The 24,428-nt window shown below is 38.8% G+C and overlaps 1 protein-coding gene across 4 annotated transcripts in view; it reads right to left on the reverse strand.

Moving 5' to 3' along the window:
- The window catches only part of LOC137240530 (ankyrin-1), a 30,914-nt gene extending 11,031 nt beyond the window's left edge, over positions 1–19,883 (reverse strand). Inside the window, exons 1-3 of one of the 4 annotated variants that reach the window (XM_067766953.1) lie at positions 9,490–9,724; positions 2,139–2,374; positions 22–536 (exon numbers count right to left, since the gene is read on the reverse strand). In XM_067766953.1, the coding sequence (XP_067623054.1) occupies positions 22–516 (495 nt within the window). In that variant the 5' untranslated portion in view covers positions 517–536; positions 2,139–2,374; positions 9,490–9,724. Of the gene's footprint in view, positions 1–21; positions 537–2,138; positions 2,375–9,318; positions 9,725–19,645 lie in introns of those variants that run through there. The other 3 variants (XM_067766952.1, XM_067766954.1, XM_067766951.1) reach the window with 3 other exon arrangements.
- Positions 19,884–24,428: the final 4,545 nt, after the last annotated feature.

Consider the following 24,428-nt stretch of genomic DNA (forward strand, 5'->3'; position numbering starts at 1 on the left):
TTTATTTCCTATTCAACTCACCACAGCCGTCGAACGATTCCTTATAGCCAAATGCAAAGCTGTTTCGCCGGTGTTGAGTGTTTTCAAATTTGGATTAGCCCCATGCTTTAACAGTATGTGGGCTACTTCTGCATGCGCCACGCCCACGTGCAATGGTGTACAGCCATCACTGTTGACAGCATCCAATGTCGCACCATGTGTAATTAATATTCGCACACATTCCAAATGTCCACAGGCTGCTGCATAATGCAACGGTGTTATTAAAAGCGCATCAACTCGATGGATATCTTGTTGATAGCCATAGTTAGAAGATATTGCATATGGTTCATCCATTCGGGTAATAATAGCACCGGTACGTTCAAAAGTTTTGGCATAATAATAATAGAGTGAAGTATCTTCAGTGTCCTGAGCCATATCATCTGCAACACCTTGTGAGTCACAATCGTTATAATTCTCTATGAATTCATCCTCCCACTCTAGATTGTCCATGCCGTCGGGTGTGCACTCCGTTTCCATTTCAAATGAGTTCGAGCGGTCTATAAAGGAATGAAAAGTCATGAGGTTCTAAGTGAGATATTAGTTATTTATCAACAGATCTTATGCAGTTAAAGCAAAAAAACCAGTGGTCTAAAAGAAAATGGCAGTCATATAATGTAGGAATTTGATGCCAGTCTTGTGCCAATGCGATATTTTGAAAGCCCTTTAAGTGATATCAAAATGTGCAAGGCGTACATCGCGTCTTCTCGTGTAAGAGAATAGTTAACAGACACTGGGGCCTAAGACCAAAACCTACGATAGTGTGATGGTCAGCCCTGGACAAACAAGACAACATTAAAAAACTTAACAGTACAACAGGCAGCCTGTGCAGGGGTAACAGGAGCACGAAGGGCGTGTCCAACGGACTCTTTAAATGTTATCCTAAACCAGCTGAAACTGGGTCCAGCTACTGCCTCTTCTATCACACTTAGGGAATCTAGATACTGGAACGAGAAACAGTATGAGCACAGCGGAATCCTAAGAAGGCTAAATGGATTATCTTTCGCCTACATTGAACAATAGCTTTAAGGTGAGGATACTCTCGCGAATGGATTGGTCATCATGATATGTAAGGAGGATATCACCTCACTCTTGATTGACGGCTCCAAAATGGACCAAGGTGCTGGTACAGGAATCTTCTTCAAACAATGAGAAGTCGCACTCTCAATCCGTCTTCCAAACTCAGCTAGTATCTTCCAAGCAGGGCTATTACGAATAGAGAAGGCATTTTACTTGCTGTTGGAGAACTCTGTATTCGGTTGAGAGGTATTCATATTATCAAAAAGCCATGCAGCCTTCATGGCATTGGAATCACCACTTACATCCTCCAAAGCCATGGATAACTGTACGCATGTGCTGCGCAATGAAGCAAACTCATTATAGACGGCAATGAAAAAGCGGATGAACTGGAAAAGACCGGCGCATAGTTAGACATCACTGAGGGAGTTGCGGTACACCGACCGCTTACATCTATAAAAATTTACCTATCTTAAGAAGACCGCTATCCAAAATTTGCAATCTACGGACTCACAGAGGATCACGAAAAAATTTGGCTGGACTTCTACCAATAAAATCAGAGAATTTACATAAATTGTCCAGGAAAAAAATATTCAGGATGACAGCCCCAATTACCTACATGCGGAGAGAATTGGAAACCCCTTCAACGACGGGTGCAGGAGTTGTAACCAAGAAGGCTGCAAGAAAACGGTCACCCATTTTCTCCACGAATGTCAGCCACTGTGAATATCAGGTACCAACATCTAGGCGGTTTCATGCAGTTCGATCTAAGAAAGTTTTCAAAATGCTCCAAAAAAATATAAACAGGGCCCGTATTTCGTGTTACGATCAGTGATCGAAACTCATTTTTTAAATCAAAATAGCTCTGAAATGGTGGGTCGGATTAATGGCATATGCGAAGTAGGGACAAATAGTACTCGTTAAATCCATAACTTATTAAAATGTATTGAAATACTTAGTCTGACAGTTGCATAGTTATCGCCTGAGTGAAAACGTGTTTCAGTCACTGATCGTAACACGTAATACGGGCCCAGGTTGATTGAAATAACCAAATGCTTGCAGTAAAAAGAAACTCATTGTTATACCTTAAACAACATGTATATGATCTCTGTCAAGCATGTTTCAACCACTATTGATCACCTCTTTGTTCCCACAGCTCCGATGAAATCCAGATTTTGAGATTCTTCTGGGTTCGCGGTGTACTCTGTTCCATTGCTATGCCAATCAACTTACTGTCGCCCGGGACTTACATCACCACTTTATTGCACATAGAAGCTAGTTAGTTTAGCGATTGTTTGCATTCTACCGCGCCGCAAAAGAACTAATTTCAGGGAATTGTTAATTTGAAAAAGGTAATTTTAGTTATTACTAACTTCTCATTACTTTTTGTTTCTTCCCTAACTTTTTCGTCATACCTCTACCTCTCTACGCTCTTATCTCTCAGTTTCCTTTTCTCCCAATCCCTTTCTTTCTTCGCTACATTTCTGCCTTTCTCTCTACGCAGCCCTCTTCCGTCCCTTTTCTTCTCCCTTTCCCTCAGCTCTAGCTCTCTCCCTGTACTCGTTCCCTTTACCACCCCCTTACCGCTCCCTCTTCCTCTCTCTGTTCCTTTGGAACCATACTAATGTTCGAATTTTCGACAGATTGACCCTGACACATTTCCCTAAAACAAAACTACTCATATGTTCCACCCCAACTTGGATTTACTGAATAACAGAAAATAATTTCAACAAGTTCTTAAAATCCACTCCTTGTTCTTCCTTTTTTCACTTATTTCACTTTCGCTCTTTTTTCCATTATCTAAATTTTTTCTTATAGTCCTCCTTTTCCTATACCCCTTGTTCTTGTTGTAGCAGTTCTTCCACCTATCCAACAGGCGCGATCACTCACAAATTATCATCAATATTCTTTAACAGAAATCAAAGGAAACTTGCACTTTCAACAGTGTTGAACCAAAGAGACATGGGCAACAGCAAAATTACAATTGAAAGGATGGCTGGAGTCATTTGGATATACATTACATGCAAAACATATTGTAACGAACGTTAGCAGCACTAAGCGATGCTATCGTCTCTAAGCGATGTTAAGCAGTGACGTGAATTCACATCAATAATTCAATCATTATGTATCTACATAAACGAATAAATAATTGCGTCTACACATATGTACGTATACGAGCAGCGGAGCGGCAATGCACAAACACATGCATATATCTTATCTCAGTGGTCACAAGAGAGGGCAATAAGTTGTGCACGTAGTTGTGGCTGGCGATTTTGTAGCCGAAACAACTAGTAAGTTCTGGAAATCGAAGAGCCTAGAAGTATGCAGCGTAAACTATAAAAGCGGGGCAGGCCAGTAAGAAGTAATTCAGTTTGATTTGAGTTGTCAAGCTGTTTCGACTAAGACGCTTTCTAGCGAGAAAGAGCAGTATTATTTAGAATAGTAGAGTTTCATTTGAGCTATCAATCAGTTTGGTTATTAATCAAGCTATTATGGTTGCACAGTTTGAGTGTTATTGTGAAGTACTTTAATAAAGGCCATTTTGCATTATTACAAATTGGAGTTATTTATTCAACAGTTTAGTGATTCGAACTTAGCAGAGGGTTGCAAATAAGAGGATTTGCAAGTAAATTCGTTACAATTGGTGTCAGAAGAGGAATTGTTGAATAAATTCTAGAGGACAACAAGGACATGGCAAAGTTAAGTGAATTGAAGATCCCACAACTGAAGAAGGAGTTGGAGAGCCGTGGATTGAATACAAGCGGCGTTAAACTCGAACTTCAGGCACGGCTACGAGAAGCAATGGAAGCAGAAGGAATTGATGTGGAAGAGCATGTCTTTCATCTTGATGGCGAGGAGACAACAAAAATTGAAGAAAGAACGAAACATCGCAGACGGTTACCAGTACAGACTTGAACATGATTTTAGCTGCAATATCTGCTCAAACATCGACAGTGTCATCTCAACTGGCAGAACAGCAGACAGAACCGTATAACATCCAAGATGGAAGAACAGAAGACATATATGGCATCACAACTCGAATCGCAGGAGACACTTTAACATCCAAGATGGAAGCACAAGAGGCACGTATAACAGAAATGTCATCACAAATATCCACAAATATGTCATCACAGCTGGAAGAACAAAAGACATATATGGCAACCCAGCTGAAAGAACAAGAGACACGCATAACAGTACAACTAGAAGCACAAGAGGCGCGTATATCATCAAAACTCGAAGCGCGCATGGACGAAAAAATAATGCAGTTTGAAGAAAAATTCGAGGCAGAGGTGGATGCGTTGAGAGGTCATATACAGAAATTGCAACTTAATCGGCCGGCTGCTTCAGCGAGTAATACAAAGGTAAAAACTCCATCTTTTGACGGTTCTGTTCCTTTCCAGGTCTTCAAGCTACAGTTTGAGAAGACCGCAGCAGTGAACAACTGGAATGCGGAAGATAAAGTTGCTGCATTGTTCGTGGCATTGAAGGGGCCAGCAGCGGAAATCCTACAGACGATTCCCGAAGGAGAGCGGAACAATTATGAGACATTGATGGCTGCTGTAGAACGACGTTATGGAAGCGAGCATAGAAAACAGATATTCCAAATTGAGTTGCAAAACCGCTACCAAAAAGCAAATGAGACATTGCAGGAGTTTGCTTCAGATGTTGAAAGGTTGGCTCATCTCGCAAATGCGGACGCACCCGTGGAATACACCGAGAGGGTAAAAATCCAGAGTTTCATAAATGGCATACGGGACGTGGAAACGAAGCGAGCTACATACGTAAACCCAAAGCCAACATTCGCAGAAACGGTGTCACAAGCTCTGATTCAGGAAACAGCGTCGCTTCTGTGTAAGCCAGTTTTCAAAGCACGCCGTGTGGAGGTAGAAAGACCAGATTGGGTAGACACAATTTTGGAAGCACTGAAGGGATCACAACAGAAAAATGCCGGAGTTATTAAATGTTTCAAGTGCGGCAACCCAGGTCACATTGCACGTAATTACGATCTTGATCCTAATAGTTCCAACAATGTGAGTGGCCGTAAACGCAAAGCTGGCGGAAATGAGCAAGAGCGTGTCGGATGTAAAGAACGAAAACTTGCCCCGGCTATTGAATGTCCTGTGATATCTGTGTCGCAAATTGGAAGGAAATCAAGCAGTCTTACCGTCAGAGGGAATGTGGATGGCAAGGAGCGTGTACTGACTGTAGATACGGGCGCATCTCATTCCTTGATCCGATCTGATTTGGTTAACAGGAAAGTAAAGCGGTTACCTGGAGCCAGGTTGCGTACGGTCACTGGCGAGTATAATCAAGTCCAGGGAGAAGTAATATGTGAAGTCTTAATTGGGAAGGTCACGGTTTTACACAAATTCGTTGCGGCGGATATTGTTGATGAAGTTATATTGGGAGTGGATTTCTTGGTTGACCATGACATCAAGATCGATATGCAGAGAAGGGCGATGCATTATGAGAACCAAGATGTGCCACTTAACTTCAGTTTGGAAAAAGGGTTCAGCAGTAAGCGAGTGCTGCTGGAGGAGATTCGACAGAGACCACGAAAGTCAGGGAAAGTTGATCGAGGAAAGGTTGATGGATTGAATGGGCCATATAAAGCGAAATCAAAAGTACCTGCGAGAAAAACACTGGCATTGACAAACCCTAATGGTCGCACTAAAACAACTGAAAGAATCTTCCAGAAAGAATGCAAGGGTGGTTTCAAGCCAGCGCGCACTACTGTTGGGAAACGTCTGAACGATACTGAGTATGTTAAGCCAATCCGTCAAGAACAGGCTCTACAAAGTAGTTCTTCATTGGCCAAGCAACATAATGCGAGAGAACGATCCAGAATAGTGAGTAGTAAGATGGAACACAGGTTCGACAAGGAAAATAATTCGGAAGGTTTCCGGGAGGGAGATTTGGTACTGCTATACAACCCTCATCGGCGGAAAGGTGTTCCATCCAAATATCGGTGCAGTTGGGAAGGCCCGTACAGAGTTGTGAAGAGGATCAGTGATGTCATCTACCGCATACAAGCAATTGGGAAATCACGAAATAGGAGAGGGGTACATTTGGCGATGCGAGCAGCGTTTAGATTGAGAGATTTGTCTGATCGGGACGATCAGACTTAGGTGGAGGGCAGTGTAACGAACGTTAGCAGCACTAAGCGATGCTATTGTCTCTAAGCGATGTTAAGCAGTGACGTGAATTCACATCAATAATTCAATCATTATGTATCTACATAAACGAATAAATAATTGCGTCTACACATATGTACGTATACGAGCAGCGGAGCGGCAATGCACAAACACATGCATATATCTTATCTCAGTGGTCACAAGAGAGGGCAATAATTTGTGCACGTAGTTGTGGCCGGCGATTTTGTAGCCGAAACAACTAGTAAGTTCTGGAAATCGAAGAGCCTAGAAGTATGCAGCGTAAACTATAAAAGCGGGGCAGGCGAGTAAGAAGTAATTCAGTTTGATTTGAGTTGTCAAGCTGTTTCGACTAAGACGCTTTCTAGCGAGTAAGAGCAGTATTATTTAGAATAGCAGAGTTTCATTTTTTCATTTTATTTTTTTTTATTATGGTTGCACAGTTTGAGTGTTGTTGTGAAGTACTTTAATAAAGGCCATTTTGCATTATTACAAATTGGAGTTATTTATTCAACAGTTTAGTGATTCGAACTTAGCAGAGGGTTGCAAATAAGAGGATTTGCAAGTAAATTCGTTACAATATGTACATTGCGTATGTCGCGGTTGATTATGGGTAAGCAAGAATTTAAGTTGTTCGATAATGACGCGCGTCTCCCTGAGAAGACTCCTTTCCTCAACTGTGGGTTTAAGGTATTTGACATTAAGAACGGGGGTTTCCGGGTATTTATCGGCATAGGACTTTGCCGACTCTTTCTGGGTACCTCTGAGGGCCTTTTTATGCTCTTTTCATTCAACCTCGGCGACCATATCAGTGACGCGTAGAACACAAGTGGCTGGCCAATTGCTTTAAAGGTAGTTTCGTTTCTTTGTCTTTTGCCAAAGTTCTGCCATCAAGGGATTTGAGGAGTTTGTTACGGATCTGAAATTCGAGTAAAATTGCGGCTACATCTCAAGTGCTGCTTGCTACATTTAACAACCCCTTTGGAAAAAGGTTTCGCACAAATTTTAAAGCGTCGTATTTCAAGAGTCGGTTGTTAAAAACTGATAAAGTGTTACGACTAGAGCTCGCCGCTGAATTGAAGTTAAGCCACAACAGAGAAAACTTTAAGAGAAACAAACAATTTTGGACTTTTTAACATGAGCTTCGTCGGCTTTTTGTATGTAACAACGATGCCGACTTGTTATTAGTTTTTCATTGGTCTATTAGCAACAGTGAACAATTATCGTCGAGGTATAGGTTTGTTATCGGATCGTTATCGCTTGTTACAGTAGGGTTGCAGAAGAGTCATCGATTTAATAGTGAAGTTTTATCGGTATCCGCTTTATAATATACTTATGAGTCATCGATAACAAATTGGATCGATATCAAATCGGCAACTTCTTGATAACAAATAGATATTTTTTCTATAGAAAATCGATAACTTTTTGATAACAAAGCGATAACGTATCAGTATTTTTTCGATGATTTCCCGATGATAAATCGACAACTCTTCGATAACATATCGATAGCATTTCCAAAGCAAGTCGATTACTCATCGATAATTTTTTGGCAACATAGATAAATAATCGATAACTTTTCGATAATATGTAAATAAATTAATACTTGATAAAAAACTGTTTTTTGTTATCGATAAAAAATCAATAACTCGTCTATACCGCGTTGATAATACACCTTTCCCAAACCGATAACACGGCGACAACCAACTGTCAACACTTCGATAACAACACGCCGTCCGGTTTCGATTTCAGCTTCGGGTTTGACTTCTAAACTTTCCTCTCACCACCTTTTCTTTTTTCCTCTGCTTTCCCTATCGTGCTTGATTTGCTGTCTGATTTCGTTTATATCAACTCTACCTTGCGCATTGTTCGGCAATATGCTACAACATAGTGACTATACCTACGAATACATTCTGTATTACTCCATACGGCGTACCAATACCACTCACTACGACTACGCTTACCTACACACTATGTAGGACCCCACACAGTATACCAATACCCCTGCATTTATATGCTTCATACATCAATCATATAGTGTTGAAGACAAGATCCAGTTTTCGGAATAAGTCCGCCCAGCTGTGCCTGCAACCACCACTGCGCTCACTACCTTAATCAATTTTGTTTTATCGCCCGCCCGCCGTCGCGTAGCTTTTTTAATATTTAAATTAAATTCTTTAAAGCAGGCATGCTTAACCAACGAACCGATATCATTTCGTTACGATAATTAACGTTAATAAACGAAACAAAGTCATTTCGTTTCGTTTATTAACGTTAAAAACGTCAAATTAACGAAATGATTTCGTTTCGTTTTCTGCCATATCAAAACGGAATCAAATCGTTTATGTTCATTATTAATTTCAAACTATGCTGGCAAAGCTGATTGATGGCGGAGTCATTAAAGGTGAAAGCAATAGCCAAGCTGATTGCAACTTTTCTCATGAATTTTGACAGTACGAACATTTCTCAGAGTGTTTTTGACATTACCACCAACGAATTACACAAACAAATTATATGGAGTTTGTGTGTGTATGTGCGCTCGTTGTTACCACCTTACGGCTTCACCATGGCTATAGCATTGCCAGCACAATTCAAACATAAAGTATCACGTTTTTGTTAACGTTTTTAACGTTAACGAAAGCTTTTCGTTTCGGTTAAAAACGAGATACAATTTATCTTGATAATTTCTATATCGATAATATTTCGAAGTGTTTCAACGGAAACGGTGGAAATTTTTTGATAAACGATTAGCTTAACGTTAAGGTGCATCCCTGCTTTAAAGAGCTACGTTTACGTTTATACTTAACAACTTACGCTTACATTCTGGATCCCCACATACCACGAGCAGAAATGTTTACACATCGATGTAATTAAACAGTCTTTTTAAATAAATTTGTGTTAACTCTGTTCAACCGACTCAATGCCTTGTATGATAAGAGATGCTGCATAGTCGTTTTCAATACAGTGCACTCTACTACTCTCACCACTAAAACTACCTTTAATAATAAGCCATTACAGTTAGATACTTCACACACATACACACATACAGTCATACAAGCACAAAGAAAAAGTTTGGGTAATCGATTTTTGCTTACCCATAATCTCAGGCACTTACTTCTATTAAATATATCCAAATCAGGCTCCTCACAAGATTGTATTAATAATTCAAGAATTTCAGCATCACCCACTAATGCCGCAGTACCAATAGCTGTACGTCCACATGTAGTGGATACAACTGTTGCCCTGGCACCCTCCATAAGACAATCGAGTACACCATGAAAATTACCCGTCTGTATAGCGGCTAATAGCCGTTCGTTGAGATCGAAAGCGTTTATAGGTGAAAGCATTGCATATTATGAACTTTCTTCCTGCGTCTGTTTGCTTACATAAATAAATGATATTGTTGAATGTGTGTGTATTTTTTTATACAATAATTTGTATTGTTTTGTTATTAAGAAGCTTTAAAATTTAGAATGAAATAGTACAATAAGCAAAATTAGAAGAAAAACTTAATGGTCACAGACACGTTTAGTCCTTCTTTTATGAAGTTCTACTCGATTATATTTCTTACTATTTCTTTTTTAGTTGCAGTACTCTTGATGCGCAGTTTTGCTATTGCGCACTCAGAAGCATTCTTAATGAGGGTGTTTGGTAACTCAATCACAAAGAAAGGGTGGAACCAGAGTGTGCAAAGAAACGAATCATTTCATTGCCTGATTATGAACAGTGTTGCTCCGATACGAGTAACAACGAGAACAAATTCAAGTACTTGACATAAATACTGGGGCCAAATGGTAACATCCGTCATCGTATAACTCGTCAAGTAAAAACATGATTTTCGGATTATCACCTACGTGAACGTAGGTACTACTTCGATCGTAATTTTGGATCGCAACATACGTGACGAGTGGCTGAACGTACACGTTCCGTTCCACTTTCATTCGAACACAAACTGGCGATCGTATACACACAAATTTCAATGAAAATGTAAGAACATTTTTAAAATAGATGACCAAGTAAAATATAATAACAAATTTCAAACTCTTATTATTAACAAAGGTCGAAATTAAACAAGCTTAATCCAAGCCAAAATGAAATATTGGCGGAATTCATGGCAAGATACCCGCTTTGGTATCGGCTTGCTTTAAATTTAACTTCTCCAGAAAATAACTAAAAGCTTCTTAAGTTAAGCGCAATCTCTTCAAGAAACTGCAATAATTTTTTGTTACAAAAATATAATACATTGTAAATGATGTGCTTGCGCTTAGTTCGATAAGTCCAAATAGGTACTGCACTCTCTTAACCGCCTTTGGAATATCTTTTCATCGCCTTCGCTATTACTGGAGCTCAAACAAAACAATAAAATTAGATCAATCGCAGATATTTACTTTATTTTTTATATTTTGGCAACCAATTTGACAGTTCAAAGTCTATTGTGAGCTAAAAATGCAATCCAACCTAATGTGGATCGTATAATTTATTGTGAAGTGAAAATAAATTACGTTCCGTTTGTTATGTATGTTATAATCCCATTGCGTTTATACGTTTGACCTATAACGTAATTTTCTTTCGTTTAAGCGGCAATTACCCACCGACAACAACAACAACAACCCACCGACGTGTGCCGCACGTACGGACGTTTGTCGTACGAAACACGTTTGACCGAACCCTCAAGCCCGTAGGAATCAATGTTTGCGTCTGTGTACATGTACATAACATATTTGTTTACAGATAAGCACTGTTGCCATTGACCATTTTGCATGCATGCTTATGGAAACATCAACTTTTTCCAATTTAATTTTTGATGTTGTAAAAGGCTGCGATTAATATTAAATAAATATAAATAGATTACATATTTATAATCTGCACTTTTACATAATTATTTCGAATTATTTTCACAATTTTTCAAACTTTAATTAGGTGTTTTTGCATAAAACTGCAAACGGTCAAAAATTAGCGCACAAAACTAGGTAACTCTGTCTAGTGAGAGAGCGATCAGCTGACACGTTCTTACGGAAAAAATCAAAATTGTTTTGATTTCTACGTTCCGGGCTACGTATGTACGTACGGGCGTTGCACGTCGGTGAGTTTTCGTTTACATTGCACACTCATAAGATAGGTCGTGTCAGCTGATACGTTTTTGGTACGTACGTTCGTGAGTAACTGCCGCATTACAAGTAGTTATGTTCCGATTCGACCTTGTACTCGTTAACTGTACTCATATAAAAAGATAATAAGTATCGAGGGAAACTACTCGCCACTTACTCGTATCGTACTAATTAAAAAGCTCAGTAACGGGCCGATTCTGAGCGTTACCGGTAAAATAGTACCCAGAACATTTTGGTAAATGTGAAATACAATTTTAGTAAGATCAAAGCAAAATTTATGTGTTTGAGTCATTTACTCATAACGTTCAAAATATGTCAGCTTGATAGTTCTTAATTTTCAATACACTTATTTGAATACCCCACAAAAAAAGTCTTAAGAACGTTCTATTAACTACACAAATACCTTACATTTACTTAAGACTACTTCCGTTTTTGTATGTAACTATTATTATTATTATTGAACTAAAAATAGAACCTGTTTATAGGAAAACTTGGCCCAGGGGAAACGGAGTGCGGATGGGAGATAGGAGAAGAAGGGAAATCTGGTTGAAGGGAGGAGAAACGGGTCACCGCTCGCATTCGCCGCCGAAGCGTTACCAGGTGTCATCGCGAGGAGGCTCCACCCCAATGCGGTGCAAGCACCTACGAGTCGACGTTTTGGGATGACGCCGGTGTGTGCAAGGCGAGACATCCCCATCAAAGACACCCTTGTATGTAACTAAAATAGTTTTCGATTTGTTTGTGCCAGCTAGTTAATAAGCGGTGCTCATTTTCTCAAAATTTCTAGTTTTTTAAGGAAAGACTAAAGCCCAAAGTCAACGAAGTGATTGAACCTGATCAGTGCGGTTTCAGAGCTCGTTAATATACTATCGACCAGATCTTTACGATACGCCAAATCCTGGAGAAGACTACAGAATAAGCCTTCGATATCCATATTTGGCAGCAGAGGAATTTTGGACTGACTTTTTACGCAGCGACGAAAATCGCCTAGGCGGTTAAGCGCCAATAAATAATAGTGATTTCTCCCCAAATGCTGGCTTTTTTTCCGGAAGTCAATTTATGAGCAGAATGTGATATTCATTTTGAGATATTTTTATATGGAAACTCAAAATTGCAAAATGAAGAAAATCTTAAGATACAATTTGGCGGGAATTGTCGGAGCAAAATTTACAAAAGTAGACGAAGTATTATTTGACTTGAGAAATCGATACCTCGATAGTGCGGCTATGTACTCGATACCTAATTGTACGAAGTAGTCGACTACGAAAAACACTCGGTACTTGGGCAAAGTATTCAAGTTTGTACTCATAGCTACTCGTATCGGAACAGCACTACACTGCAAAAAAATAGTGCGACTAATTCCTAAAGAGAGCGGTCTCCGATTGCATAATTGATCCCCTTTATTCCCATTTGGGTACAGATGGGATTAGTCAGGTTGAAATTTATGTAGCCCATTTTAAGAAACATAAAAAAACAGCGGCAACAAAGTGATTTAAATAAAAAAGATAATAGGTGATTGCTTCGAATTTTTTAAGAAAAATGGGGAGCCCTATGCCGAACCTATATGACTCGGACCATATGTTCCATTATCGTCGACCCATATCTTTTGGAAAGAATTGGCGACTTTATAATTTTATACATAGATGTATATAATAATTTTTTGCAAGTTTTAATATTGCGTTTAAAATGTATATAATCTCGTACCATACGAAAACTAACACTTTTTGATGAGAATATATATTAGTCTTCATTCGTTCCCATATGGGTACACGGGGATTGGTCCTATCGTTCCCGTTCGTCTATAAATGTGTAAAACTTATCTCTTCTGGACACTGACATGACTAAATCAATTCCTTTTTTCATCCTGAGTATTTTGATATATGAGCCGTTTATTTTGAAAGTGGCATAAGTCATTTCATGTCGTTTAGGTTCAGTGGTAATTTGTTTGCATCTCTCCTCGCCTCCAGTTTTTTAGAGTCCAATATCCAAAAGATGCAATTCTTGTTATTATTTTATAATTGTAGAACCATCTATATATGCATTCGTTCAAAAATAACAATGCATTTAAGACCATGAGTTGGAAATTACTTATGCCACTTTCAAAATAAACGGCTCATATGTAAGTCTATATTTATCTAGATACATACTCGTATGCCGTTACGATCAACCGTTATGTTACCAATGTTCATAATATTGAAACATATTGAAAGCTTCTAGTTTTAGTTGTGTATAATAATAATAAACCCAACAGATCAATACGCTCCAAAGCCTGCCCAACCGACACGAGGGCCGCATCCGCATGACGCACGTATTTTGTTTTTGCCGAGTTGTTGATAGGCGGATGTTTGTTAAGCGTCGAGGTCTAAAACTGCTCAGCTAAAGAATAAAAATCACCAGCTGAGTATTATACATAACAGTTGGAAATTTTACATATAGTAAATTGTTAAATAAATTAACGATTTTAGCATTAAAGATTTATTATACCTTTCATGAACATGAAATGGTATATTAACTTTGGTCCGATGTTTGTAACGTTGAGAAATAGAGAAGACAGACTCACCATTAAGTATACGGAATTGATCAGGGTGACGAACTGAGTTCATATAGCCATGTCCGTCTGTACGTCCGTCCGTCCGTCTGTCTGTTTGAACTAGTATCTCAAATTTTGAGATATCTCAATGAAATTTGGCACAAGGATGTATTTTTGTATTATATTAGATATTTGTCGAATCCGGTATGATCGGACCACTATAACATATTTCTCCCATACAACCGATCGTTCAGATAAGACGATTTTGGTCATTCCTGCCGCAATTTAGAAAGTATAAACGTGAACCTCGGTGATATATATTCTAAAATATCATAGAAGATATCCTGAAAAAATCACTTTGATCGGAGCTATATATAGTTATATCCCATAGTACCGATCGTTCAGATAGATAGATTTTTGGCCATTTCTCCCTTAATTTAGAAAGTATAACGTGATACATATTTTAATATATCATAGAAGATTTTCTTAAAAAATCACTTTAATCGGAGCTATATATAGCATATCCGATCGTTCGGATAGAAAGATTTTTGTCAATTTCTCCCTTAATTTCCAATATAAAAACGTTAAACTTGGTGATATTTATTCTAATATATCATAGAAGATTTCCTGAAAAAATTACTTTGATCGGAGCTCTATATAGTATATATCCCATACAACCGATCGTTCAGATAGAAAGATTTTTGCCCATTTCTCCCTTAGCTTCCAATATAAAAACGTGAAACATGGTGATATATATTCTAAGGGTTGTTGTCGAAATTCTGTATGTACAAAATTCTAAAAACAAAATTCTGCTTTTTAAAATTCTGCTTTTTTAAAATTCTGTATTACAAAATCCTGTATTACAAAATTCTGTATTAAAATATAATGTTAACCATGTTAAAGAGGGCATGTAATTATTTTGAAAAAGTGCGCCATGCACAGTAATTTTGCGTAGAAGACGTTTCTGGCCGAAGGCCGCGCTTATAAAAAATAACCCTGGGCTACGTCATGCCAAGTCCGGGTGTGTGGTCCTTCTGCGTAGTATACCGTTCTGCGTAGGCGACTCCGGCCGCACTTTAAAATAATAACCCTTAGACGATCAAACACCGGCTACGCCATGCCACTATTCCGGAATTTTGACCTCCAGAATTAAACATGCAGAAGTTTGAAAAAGCAGAATTTTAGAAAGCAGAATTTTAGAAAGCAGAATTTTAAAGATCAGAATTTTAAGAAACCAGAATTTTGAATTTTTTTGCAATTTACAGAATTTTGTCACCCAGAATTTTGTAATACAGAATAATGACACGCTTCCATATTCTAATATATTATAGAAGATTTCCTGTAAAAATCATTTCGATCGGAGCTATTTATAATATATATCCCATACAACCGATCGTTCAGATAAGGGGGTTTTTTGCCATTTTTTTTTATTTTATATTTATCTTAAAAATTGTTTAGGTATGTACATCTGTTCACTATAAATTTGTTATCTTATACATCCGATTATTTGAAGATTACGAACGGGATAAGATTATTGTTCAGCCCCATTCATGAAAGGTATGAAGTCTTCGACACAGCCAAAGACAGTCCCGTCCTTACTTGTTTTTTTTTTTTGTTTTTTTTTTGTTACGAGTTAAGATAGGATAGGACAGTTTTCGTTATAGTAAAAAGTGAATCCGTTATATCAAATGAATTCGAATGAGAGTTAAAATCATGACACAAACACCGAAAAGGTTCATTTAGTTCGAAATTAGTTCTGCACAGCCTCAAAAGAAGAGGTTTGTAATGTCTTAGCGCTCGTGATGGGACATTGAGGTTTACTTCCTTCAAAAGCAATGGGCTAGAAATTAGTCCATTCAGTAGTTTAGCTATAAATAATACGCCTAGCATTCCTCTACGACTTGCGAGAGTTGGATGAATGATAATCGTTAACCGACTATGAAAATTCCTTAAAGAGAGAAGTAAAAATTGCTTCTGTATTGACTCAAGCCTATCTGCATGGACTTGATATCGCGGATTCCAGACTATTGATCCGCATTCTAGTATCGGTCTAACTAATGTGGTAAAAAGGGCTTTGGTTACATACGGGTCAGTAAATTCTTTAGACCATCGCTTCACCAATGATAGAACCCCTCTAGCCGTATTGGCAGTAGTCATAATATGAAGGTTGGAACTAAGTTCAGCATCCATCGTGACTCCCAAGTCAACAAAATAATTTACTGATACAAGACAAACATTATTAATTACGTAAGAGTCTGCTGGAAAAGATCTTCGAGAGAGGCACATGAATTTACATTTATTGAGGTTCAGCGGCATTGAATTCGCATTGCACCAAGCAACTAAGCAGTTTAAATCCGCTCGAAGCAAGGGACGTTCTTCAATAGACGCATAGGACCTAAAAAATTTAACATCATTAGCATACATTAAAATTTTAGAATATTTTATTGTGGTACAGATATCATTAATAAATAGCAAGAACAGAATTGAACCGAGATGACTGCCCTGTGGTACGCCAGAGGGAACATTAATGATATTTGAAAGAGTATTTTTAAAAATTACTTGTTGCGTTCTACCGCAGAGATACGAAGATATCCAATGGATGAGACGAGGTTGGAAGCCAAGTCCATCCAGTTTGTGGATAAGCAAGGAGTGGGAAACTTTATCAAATGATTTACTGAAATTAGTGTAAATAACATCGATGATTTTCTCTAAATCCATTAGAAACATGAGTAGTGAGTTCAAGTTGGTTGGTAATGGTAGCCTTTACAGAATCTATGTTGGGATTTGAGATCTACATAGTTTCGAGAACATTCGTAGAACATAGAAGTTTTTTCGAGACTGTTTTGTAAGTTTTTTAGGAACAATTTTTTGTCCATGTCTGGATAGTTTTCGGACTATTTACGGCACATTTTAGTAATTATTTTAGGATATGTGTGCGTGATTTAAAGAATATTTTTTTGATATATTTGCGTATTATTTCGGAACAATTATCACTTACAGCCAATTACTGAGGATCTTCTTTGATAATAGTAAAAAACCGTTTGGAGATCAACTATGCATTTTTTCGGTACCACTTTTTCTATCCTTATTTCCACAAAGCTTTGAATACACAAGTAAGCATGGAAATGTTTTGTTTCGTTTCTTTGCACACTCTGCCTGAAATACAATTGATAAGGGTGTGCTTTTGATGAGAATGTCATTTGTAAGCAGACTGCGATGGTCAATGTTTCAACATTAGACGTTTGTTTACGTATGCGGCACGTAATGTATATATCGAATATGAATGAGTTAAAGAAAATGTAAACAATAAACACAATGAAATCACCTGTGTCGCACCATTGACGCCTTTTCTCGCTTATAGATTTAAAAATGCTCAGTAACTATAAGTCAAAATAATTTGTCTTAATAAAAAGGCGCGTGTCCTAAAATGTGTAAAGTGAAATTTGTTGGAATTTAATGTTAGTCATTCGCCTGAAAGGAGTGGGGAAGAGGGTTCATCTGGGGTAGAGGATCAGTTAACTTGTTCACGGATGGGTCGAAGTTGGACGAAAAGGTTGGTGTGGGTCTTTTGTCAAGAGCTAAATGTAAACCGCAAGTTTAAGTTGGCTGATCACTGCAGTGTATTCCAAGCGGAAGTTGCTGCGACTGAGGATGCGATGGATAAAATGCTCTCGAGTGTTACTACGGTTAGGGAATTCAACACCTACTCTGATAGCATGGCAGCTATCCAGGCCTTGAGTTCAACTACAGTGAGATCGAGGGTGGTCCGGGAGGGTGTTACGTGGCTGACTGTTTGGGTGGTGAGGAGCGGCGGCAAGCAGGTATGCTTGCGGGCCCAGGCTAGCTCGTCGTCTTGGGCGGGGTATTGCACCACCGACCTCACCCGCAGCCACATGAACAAAAAGGGTTCATACCTGCATGTATATATAAAGGAGAGAAAAAGCTGAAAAAGATAGAAATAAACGTGAGGGGCAGAGTTAAGAGGGGAAAAAGATGGAGGGATGTCCTGTCAGGTGGAGTCTACCCTCCCTCTGCAGTGCAACTTGCACTGCACCGTGGGCACTGTGCTGACTCCTGTTTACCTTACAGTGCCCCCAATCCTGACATGGGTCTGTCCCCTGTCACTCAGTCATTTTCCCTAAACACTCACTTTCACCTTACCTTACCGCGCGCAAGCGCAGCACCAACACCAAAATTCGACTTAGCCCTGCATTATTGAAAATATTAAAATTTCATCCAAACATAATTCTTATGATTTATTTACAAAATTTTTGGTTTCCAAATTACCAACTAATACCCTACTACTAGTTCAATAATTTCAACAAAACTTTAAAATAAAAATTTACTACAAAATAATTTTCCAAGGGCTTCAAAAGTTTACTCAAAGTAACAATAAAAAAATTGCTCAAACTTAATGCTAACTTTTATTACTGGCGAACATTAAAAATTCATAAGAGTGCAAGAACCAGTGGATACATTCCAAATTCAATTCTATAAAAAAACCTACGGCTAATAGACAAAGTGTCTGGTCTCAAAGAAAAAAATTAAACTTTTAGGGCCACCCTAATGCGGTATTATTAATAGGAGCTAATTCTAATTCTAAAGGTACAAATTCAAATAAAATAAAATAAGAGGGCGAATAAAAAAATTCAAGTACCCTAATCCCTGACCTACCGCAACCGCTCAAATAAACATAAGATCAATTATGTACTCAGCAAAAGTAGGTCAACAAGGAAAAGAATTTATGTGTATATGGAAGTAAATGGTATGTATGTAAGTGCAAATATACGTTTGTGACGTTTTTCATGCATGCACATATGTTCGTTGCAATCTGTTTCTATTTTTCTGCTTTGCTAATTCCTGTTCTATTTTTGCAAGAGCAGGAATCTGTACTAACACATGTACATACAACTAAACAGGTGTATATTGATAAATTTTTATATTTCACTCAAAACACTCACCAAGTTACTCTCCTTATCCAACGGCGCCGCTGCAGTTGAGTAGCTTTGCTGAAAATGCTGAAAAGAAATACTCCTAGCATGCATACAATTCTACAGGCCACGCCCACGTTGGCCACCCACAATCACTCAGCCAAGATCACTCGCTAGTGATCTTTAGTAATGAGTGCTTTGGTAGTATTAATTCTATCAACGTGATGGTGAAACGTGTTTAAAAAAAGTATATTCGCACCAGCAAAACAAAGAATGCCTATTATGCTGAAGGCATCATTACAATTTCAGGGTGTGAGCCTAATAACGCGGTATATTGGCCGGAATAAAAATAAAAAAAATGTAATTTTTTTTTTTTTTTTCCAAAAAAATCAAAAAAAGCAAAAGAAAATTTTAAAAACTCAAAGTTTAACAATCCTGAGTTACGGCTACCATGCATAGCCAAAAGAAAGGAACACGTAAGAAAAAATATGTGTCTGGTAAGGAAAGATCAAAAAAAAAGGGAGGGAAACAAAAAAAAAAAAAAGACAATGGAATGTCAGACCGAAGAAACAAAAAAAAAAGGGAATGAAAGGAATAAACGAATGAGGAAATTTAAATGGGAGCGAGAGTACCACCATTAGGGAGTATGGTGTTAAAGTTTGGGATTCACATATAAATAAACGTAATAATAAAAAAATACAGTGTACAAAACTAATGTGGTGACCAAATTCAACGCCGAGGCCGTTCCTCTCTCCGCCTGTGCTTGTTGTAGTTTCAAGGGCCAAAATATGGAAATGTTGCTGCCAACTTTATTGTGACGGTTGCTGCCGTTTTTCTTTATTTGTTGTGTTAGCTCCCAAGGATTTTAGTTACCTGTGGTGTCGTTGCCGTTGTTGTTGTATTGCGCGCCAATACATAACGACTCAGTGTAGCGCTTGTGGGTATTGTTGTTGCGACCCAATGCCGCTGGTGGAAAATGCTCCTCCTCGATATTGCCAAGTTCTTGTGTTTTCACTGTGGTTGTAGTGGTGTGCGCCACCAAATAAAATTATAGTGTAGTGCTTTTGGATGTGTAGTAATAGTGGTTGGGCGCTACGTCGCCGATATACGAACGTTGTTGTACTGGTTGTTGGGTGATGCGCCGCCAATCTCACAAAAATAGTGTTGTTGTAGTCGAGCGGTATGTTACTAAGATAGAAATAGATACAAGTTGTGGTTGTTGCGGCCGTGCGTTGCCAACAAAAAAAATGCTGTAGTGGATGTTGTTTGCCGGTACCAATGGAGTTGCTGTTGTTGCTGCGTTCTAACCCCTCCAATAAGACATGTTGCTAAAATTGCTTTGCTGTCGGCTAAATACTAAAGTGTTGTGACGATTAATGTTGGCGTTGCGCCGCCAATACCAAAACTCGTGGTTGCTATTGTTGGAGCGGTATGACGCTAATTCAGCCTTTAGGCCGCAAACCGTAATTTGCAATGCTCTGCCCAGTGCGTTCTTTCCAAAAGGGAGTGTCCTGTTAATATAAGGAAAGAAAAACATTATTCTTGGGGAATTCCTAATGCAAGAAGCCTGGTGATGCTAAAACTATTTTTTTTTTTTTTTTTTTTTTTTTTTTTTTTTTTTGTTTGCATGATTAATATACACACCGACATACATATGTCTGTACGGAGGCGTGCATATATGCATGCAAATTTGCTTTTGGCTTGCTTGGAAAATTGGCTTTGTGGACGCCAGCTTCCCAGTGGGCATGCCAAGTTGGTGGGAGATAAAAAAATTCAAGGGCAGCGAAAACCATTGTACTTACCAGGAACTTCTGCTGCTGTCCTGAGTTGGGGACTGCTTGGTGGTGGGCAGGATATCCCTAGCCTTTACTTCTTTGTGCGCCTTTTTTTTTTTTTTCTCACGTTTCGCGAAACCTTCGGCGCGCACAACTTAAAGTTTCGCCTTTATTCACGCACTACAACCTTTTTTTTTTTCGCTTTAAGCCGCGCACTTCAAACTTTTTAAAATATTTTTTTCGGGGCACAAACTTTTAAATATTTACTCACTCGCACTGGGCACTTGATAACGTAATACTTTGTCCGTTGCCTAGCGTTGCGCCCTTTTATAGCTACCGCCGTGGCAGGGGAATGTTACTCAGAAACGGAAAATTCCTACCTATACATGCCAAACTTTCTTCTCGGCTTTCCCGTATTTTTCATCCATACGTATTTTTCACTCATACCTTCACACGCTTACCGCTCCACAAAACGAACACCTACACAGATACATTTGGTTCGCGCCTTGGCCGCTTACACTGATGCATCCACACGTTCATAGCCTTTCACAAATACCCATCCACCTACATAATACCGAACAGAACAAACACATAGTTACATACCATTCGTCAAGGCTGCTAGGTTGTTAGCAACATGGTGAAATTCTTCTTATTGTAACAACATGATGCCAAGCGCAACATCTAATTTCCGTTGCAACATTGTGTTCCCTACAGGCACAATGTTGTCAATGTTAATGTTATCATGTTAATATTATTTTAATGGCAACATTGCGGCTAAGGCACGGACCTGGACACAAAACACATAAACACATAGACGCATATACACTCTGCCACTCATTGAAGCCAGTATGGAGACAGGCTGTCGTTACAAGGGCCTGACCTCGCTTGCGCTTGCATCGAACTATTTTATAATTAAGATTATCTGGGTCCCGGGCCATAGTGATATCCCGGTCAACTGTCAAGCGGATATCTTAGCCCGCATCGGTACAACTGAACCGGATGAAGATGGCTGTATGGATCTCGGGATTCCGCTGGCCACCTGTGATTTGTTCCTCCATAGCTGGGCCTCGAGTCAGCTCAGCAAACGTTGGGCGGACACCACCTCTTGCAGGGTAGCAAGATTTTTCTGGCCGAAAGTGGATGACAGGAGATCTGCCGAAGTACTTGGGTTCACTAAAGCTGATCTATCAATGGTCATTAGCGTTTTGACAGGGCACTGTCCCATGGGTATCCATGCGGCACGTCTCAATATACTGGAAACTCCATCCCATGGCGGAACGATACAAGGTGGCAGCATGGTGACATACCTACAAACATAAATAAAAATTCCATGTATTTTGTTTTTGTAAATTCGATGGACAAATGTCAAAATCGTACTGCACCGGAAGTTGATGTATCAAATCTAATAAAAAAAGTTTGTAATCAGCTGTTCCATGCTGCCACCTTGTATCGTTCCGCCATGCTCCATCCTGTTGCAGCTGTAAGGAGGAAGATGAGGTGGAATCATCAAATCACTTTATGCTTGATTGCCCAGATTTTGCCAGAACTAGGCAAAAGTACTTCGGTCGCGGCTCACTTGGATCTCCCGAGGATTTATCCAAGTTTGAGATCAGTATCATTCGGAACTTTATCGTTGCTACCCAACGATTATCTAAGTAGCTTTATCACGTCACCATTATTTTATTTTTATTTTATTTTATTTTACTTTATTTTATTTTATATTATTTTACTTTGTTTTATTTTATTTTATTTTATTTTATTTTATTTTATATTATTTTACTTTGTTTTATTTTATTTTAGTTTAGTTTAGTTTAGTTTATTTTATTTTATTTTATTTTATTTTATATTATTTTTCTTTGTTTTATTTTATTTTATTTTGTTTTGTTTTATTTTATTTTATTTTATTTTATTTTATTTTATTGTATGTGGTATCACAACGGACCTTCATGTTGTTCAAGTGAGCTTCCCCTATCAGGGTAGTTACCACCAAAGCTAACCTAACCTAATGTTAGACATATTGGTATGTTGATTGGTAGTTACCGGGTAATCTTACCGGTTGTCTTTACGTTTGTGTTTTTTTGACATCAATTAAAATCTTTTTTGATAACAACTCTTTTGGCTTGATATCAGTATTGGCACATAAATTTGAAAAAGGTTGCAATCTTGTAAAATAATAAGGAGCGACCGAGGGGTCGTCTTAGCGTACTCACCTACCCCACCGAAGGTTCTGGCTTCAAGACCCAATCAAAATCATAATCATTGGAAACAGTTTTCTTCAATTAGAAAAAAATGTTTCAAAGCGGGCGTAGACGAATAAGCACCAAATTTGTAAAGTAAAGTAAAGGTTAGGCTGCGAGCACGTGCATTGGAACTTAAACTTGGTGATTGCTGTGAGAGAATAAATTATTCTAACCAGATATCGCCTAATTAATCTTCAATAAACCACTTTCCAATATGAACTTAAGTTGGAGCGCCCTCTTTACCTCCGCCAAACTCTCGAAAAACTGTTCGCCCAGTATTGTAAGCCATTTTATCGGCAGTTTGCAGAAGTACTGATGCATTGACACTTCTTCCTCCCCGTCTTGAAGGCAATTGCTTGTATCAGCCATTTTCGAGGCATCATTACTATAGCACAGCGAACTCTGCTGAGGTCCATGAGAACGGTCACTACATATTTGTATAGCTTGAGAACAAAGTTCATTCTTTAAGTATTCGTATTGGGTCACAAGGCCTTTGACTGTTCTATGTAATTTCTTTTTTTTCACAAACCGTTGGAGTAATATTAGAGATTTTCCTCTATTTTCTGCAGGAGATAATGCAGTAATGTTAGCACGCAGTCATCTCATCGGCAAAGACAAATGGTTAACCTATCGCGGGAACGGACATGTAAAAATAAGATTTAATAACGGTGAAATACCTAACCATAACAGTCAGTTCCATCGTACTGTAGCGCTTGCCGTACATCTTGTAAATAATCAATGAACTACTCTAATTTTGCTTTTCTTTTTATTGTTTTTATACTCAGCTGAGCAGAGCTCACAGAGTATGTTAATTTTGTTCGCATAACGGTACCCCGTAACGGCATAAACTTATCGAGATAGATATAGACTTTTATATATCAAAATGATCTGGACGAAAAAAGCAGACCATTTAGCCATGTCCGTCCGTCCGTCTGTCTGTCCGTGAATACGATAACTTGAGTAAATTTTGAGGTATCTTGATGAAATTTGGTGTGTAGGTTCCTGGGAATTCATCTCAGATCGCTATTTAAAATGGATGAAATCGGACTATAACCACGCCCACTTTTTCGATATCGAAAATTTAGAAAAACCGAAAATGTGCGACAATTCATTACCAAAGACGGATAAGGCGATAAAACTTGGTAGGTGGGTTGCCCTTATGACGCAGAATAGAAAATTTTTAAAATTTTGGAAAATGGGCGTGGCAAGCTGTAATTTGGCAGTCGTTGAAGATATTATGATGAAATTTGGCAGGAACGTTACTCCTATTTGGAGGGTGGAGCCGTGTGTAGAAGTCGACGAAATTGGGGAAAGCTTCTGACCGCCATTCACCTGGGAATGGCCAGACCGATTCTTTTGCATGCGGTTCAAGCAGCTCACTACTGCCGGTCGCTTGCGGCCAAGTATCCTCTGGGTAGCCGCTAAACATCCGTTTAGCGGTGAGCTAATGTGAGAAGGCGACAACCTGGCTAGGCCACTCTGACATAATTGGTTTAAGGGCTAGTCAGGGGAGATCTCATCGGCAGCGTCTGTACACCTCTAGGTGCGGCTGCAAGCGGGCGTCTGTCTTGGAGCAAGCGGCTCGCTATATAAACGTGCAAGTGATATTTTCACCCCCCCTGAGCGGGTTGTGCGCTGTGC

The sequence above is a fragment of the Eurosta solidaginis genome, chromosome 2, assembly GCF_040869045.1.
Source record: "Eurosta solidaginis isolate ZX-2024a chromosome 2, ASM4086904v1, whole genome shotgun sequence".
Taxonomy (NCBI): Eukaryota; Metazoa; Arthropoda; class Insecta; order Diptera; family Tephritidae; genus Eurosta; species Eurosta solidaginis.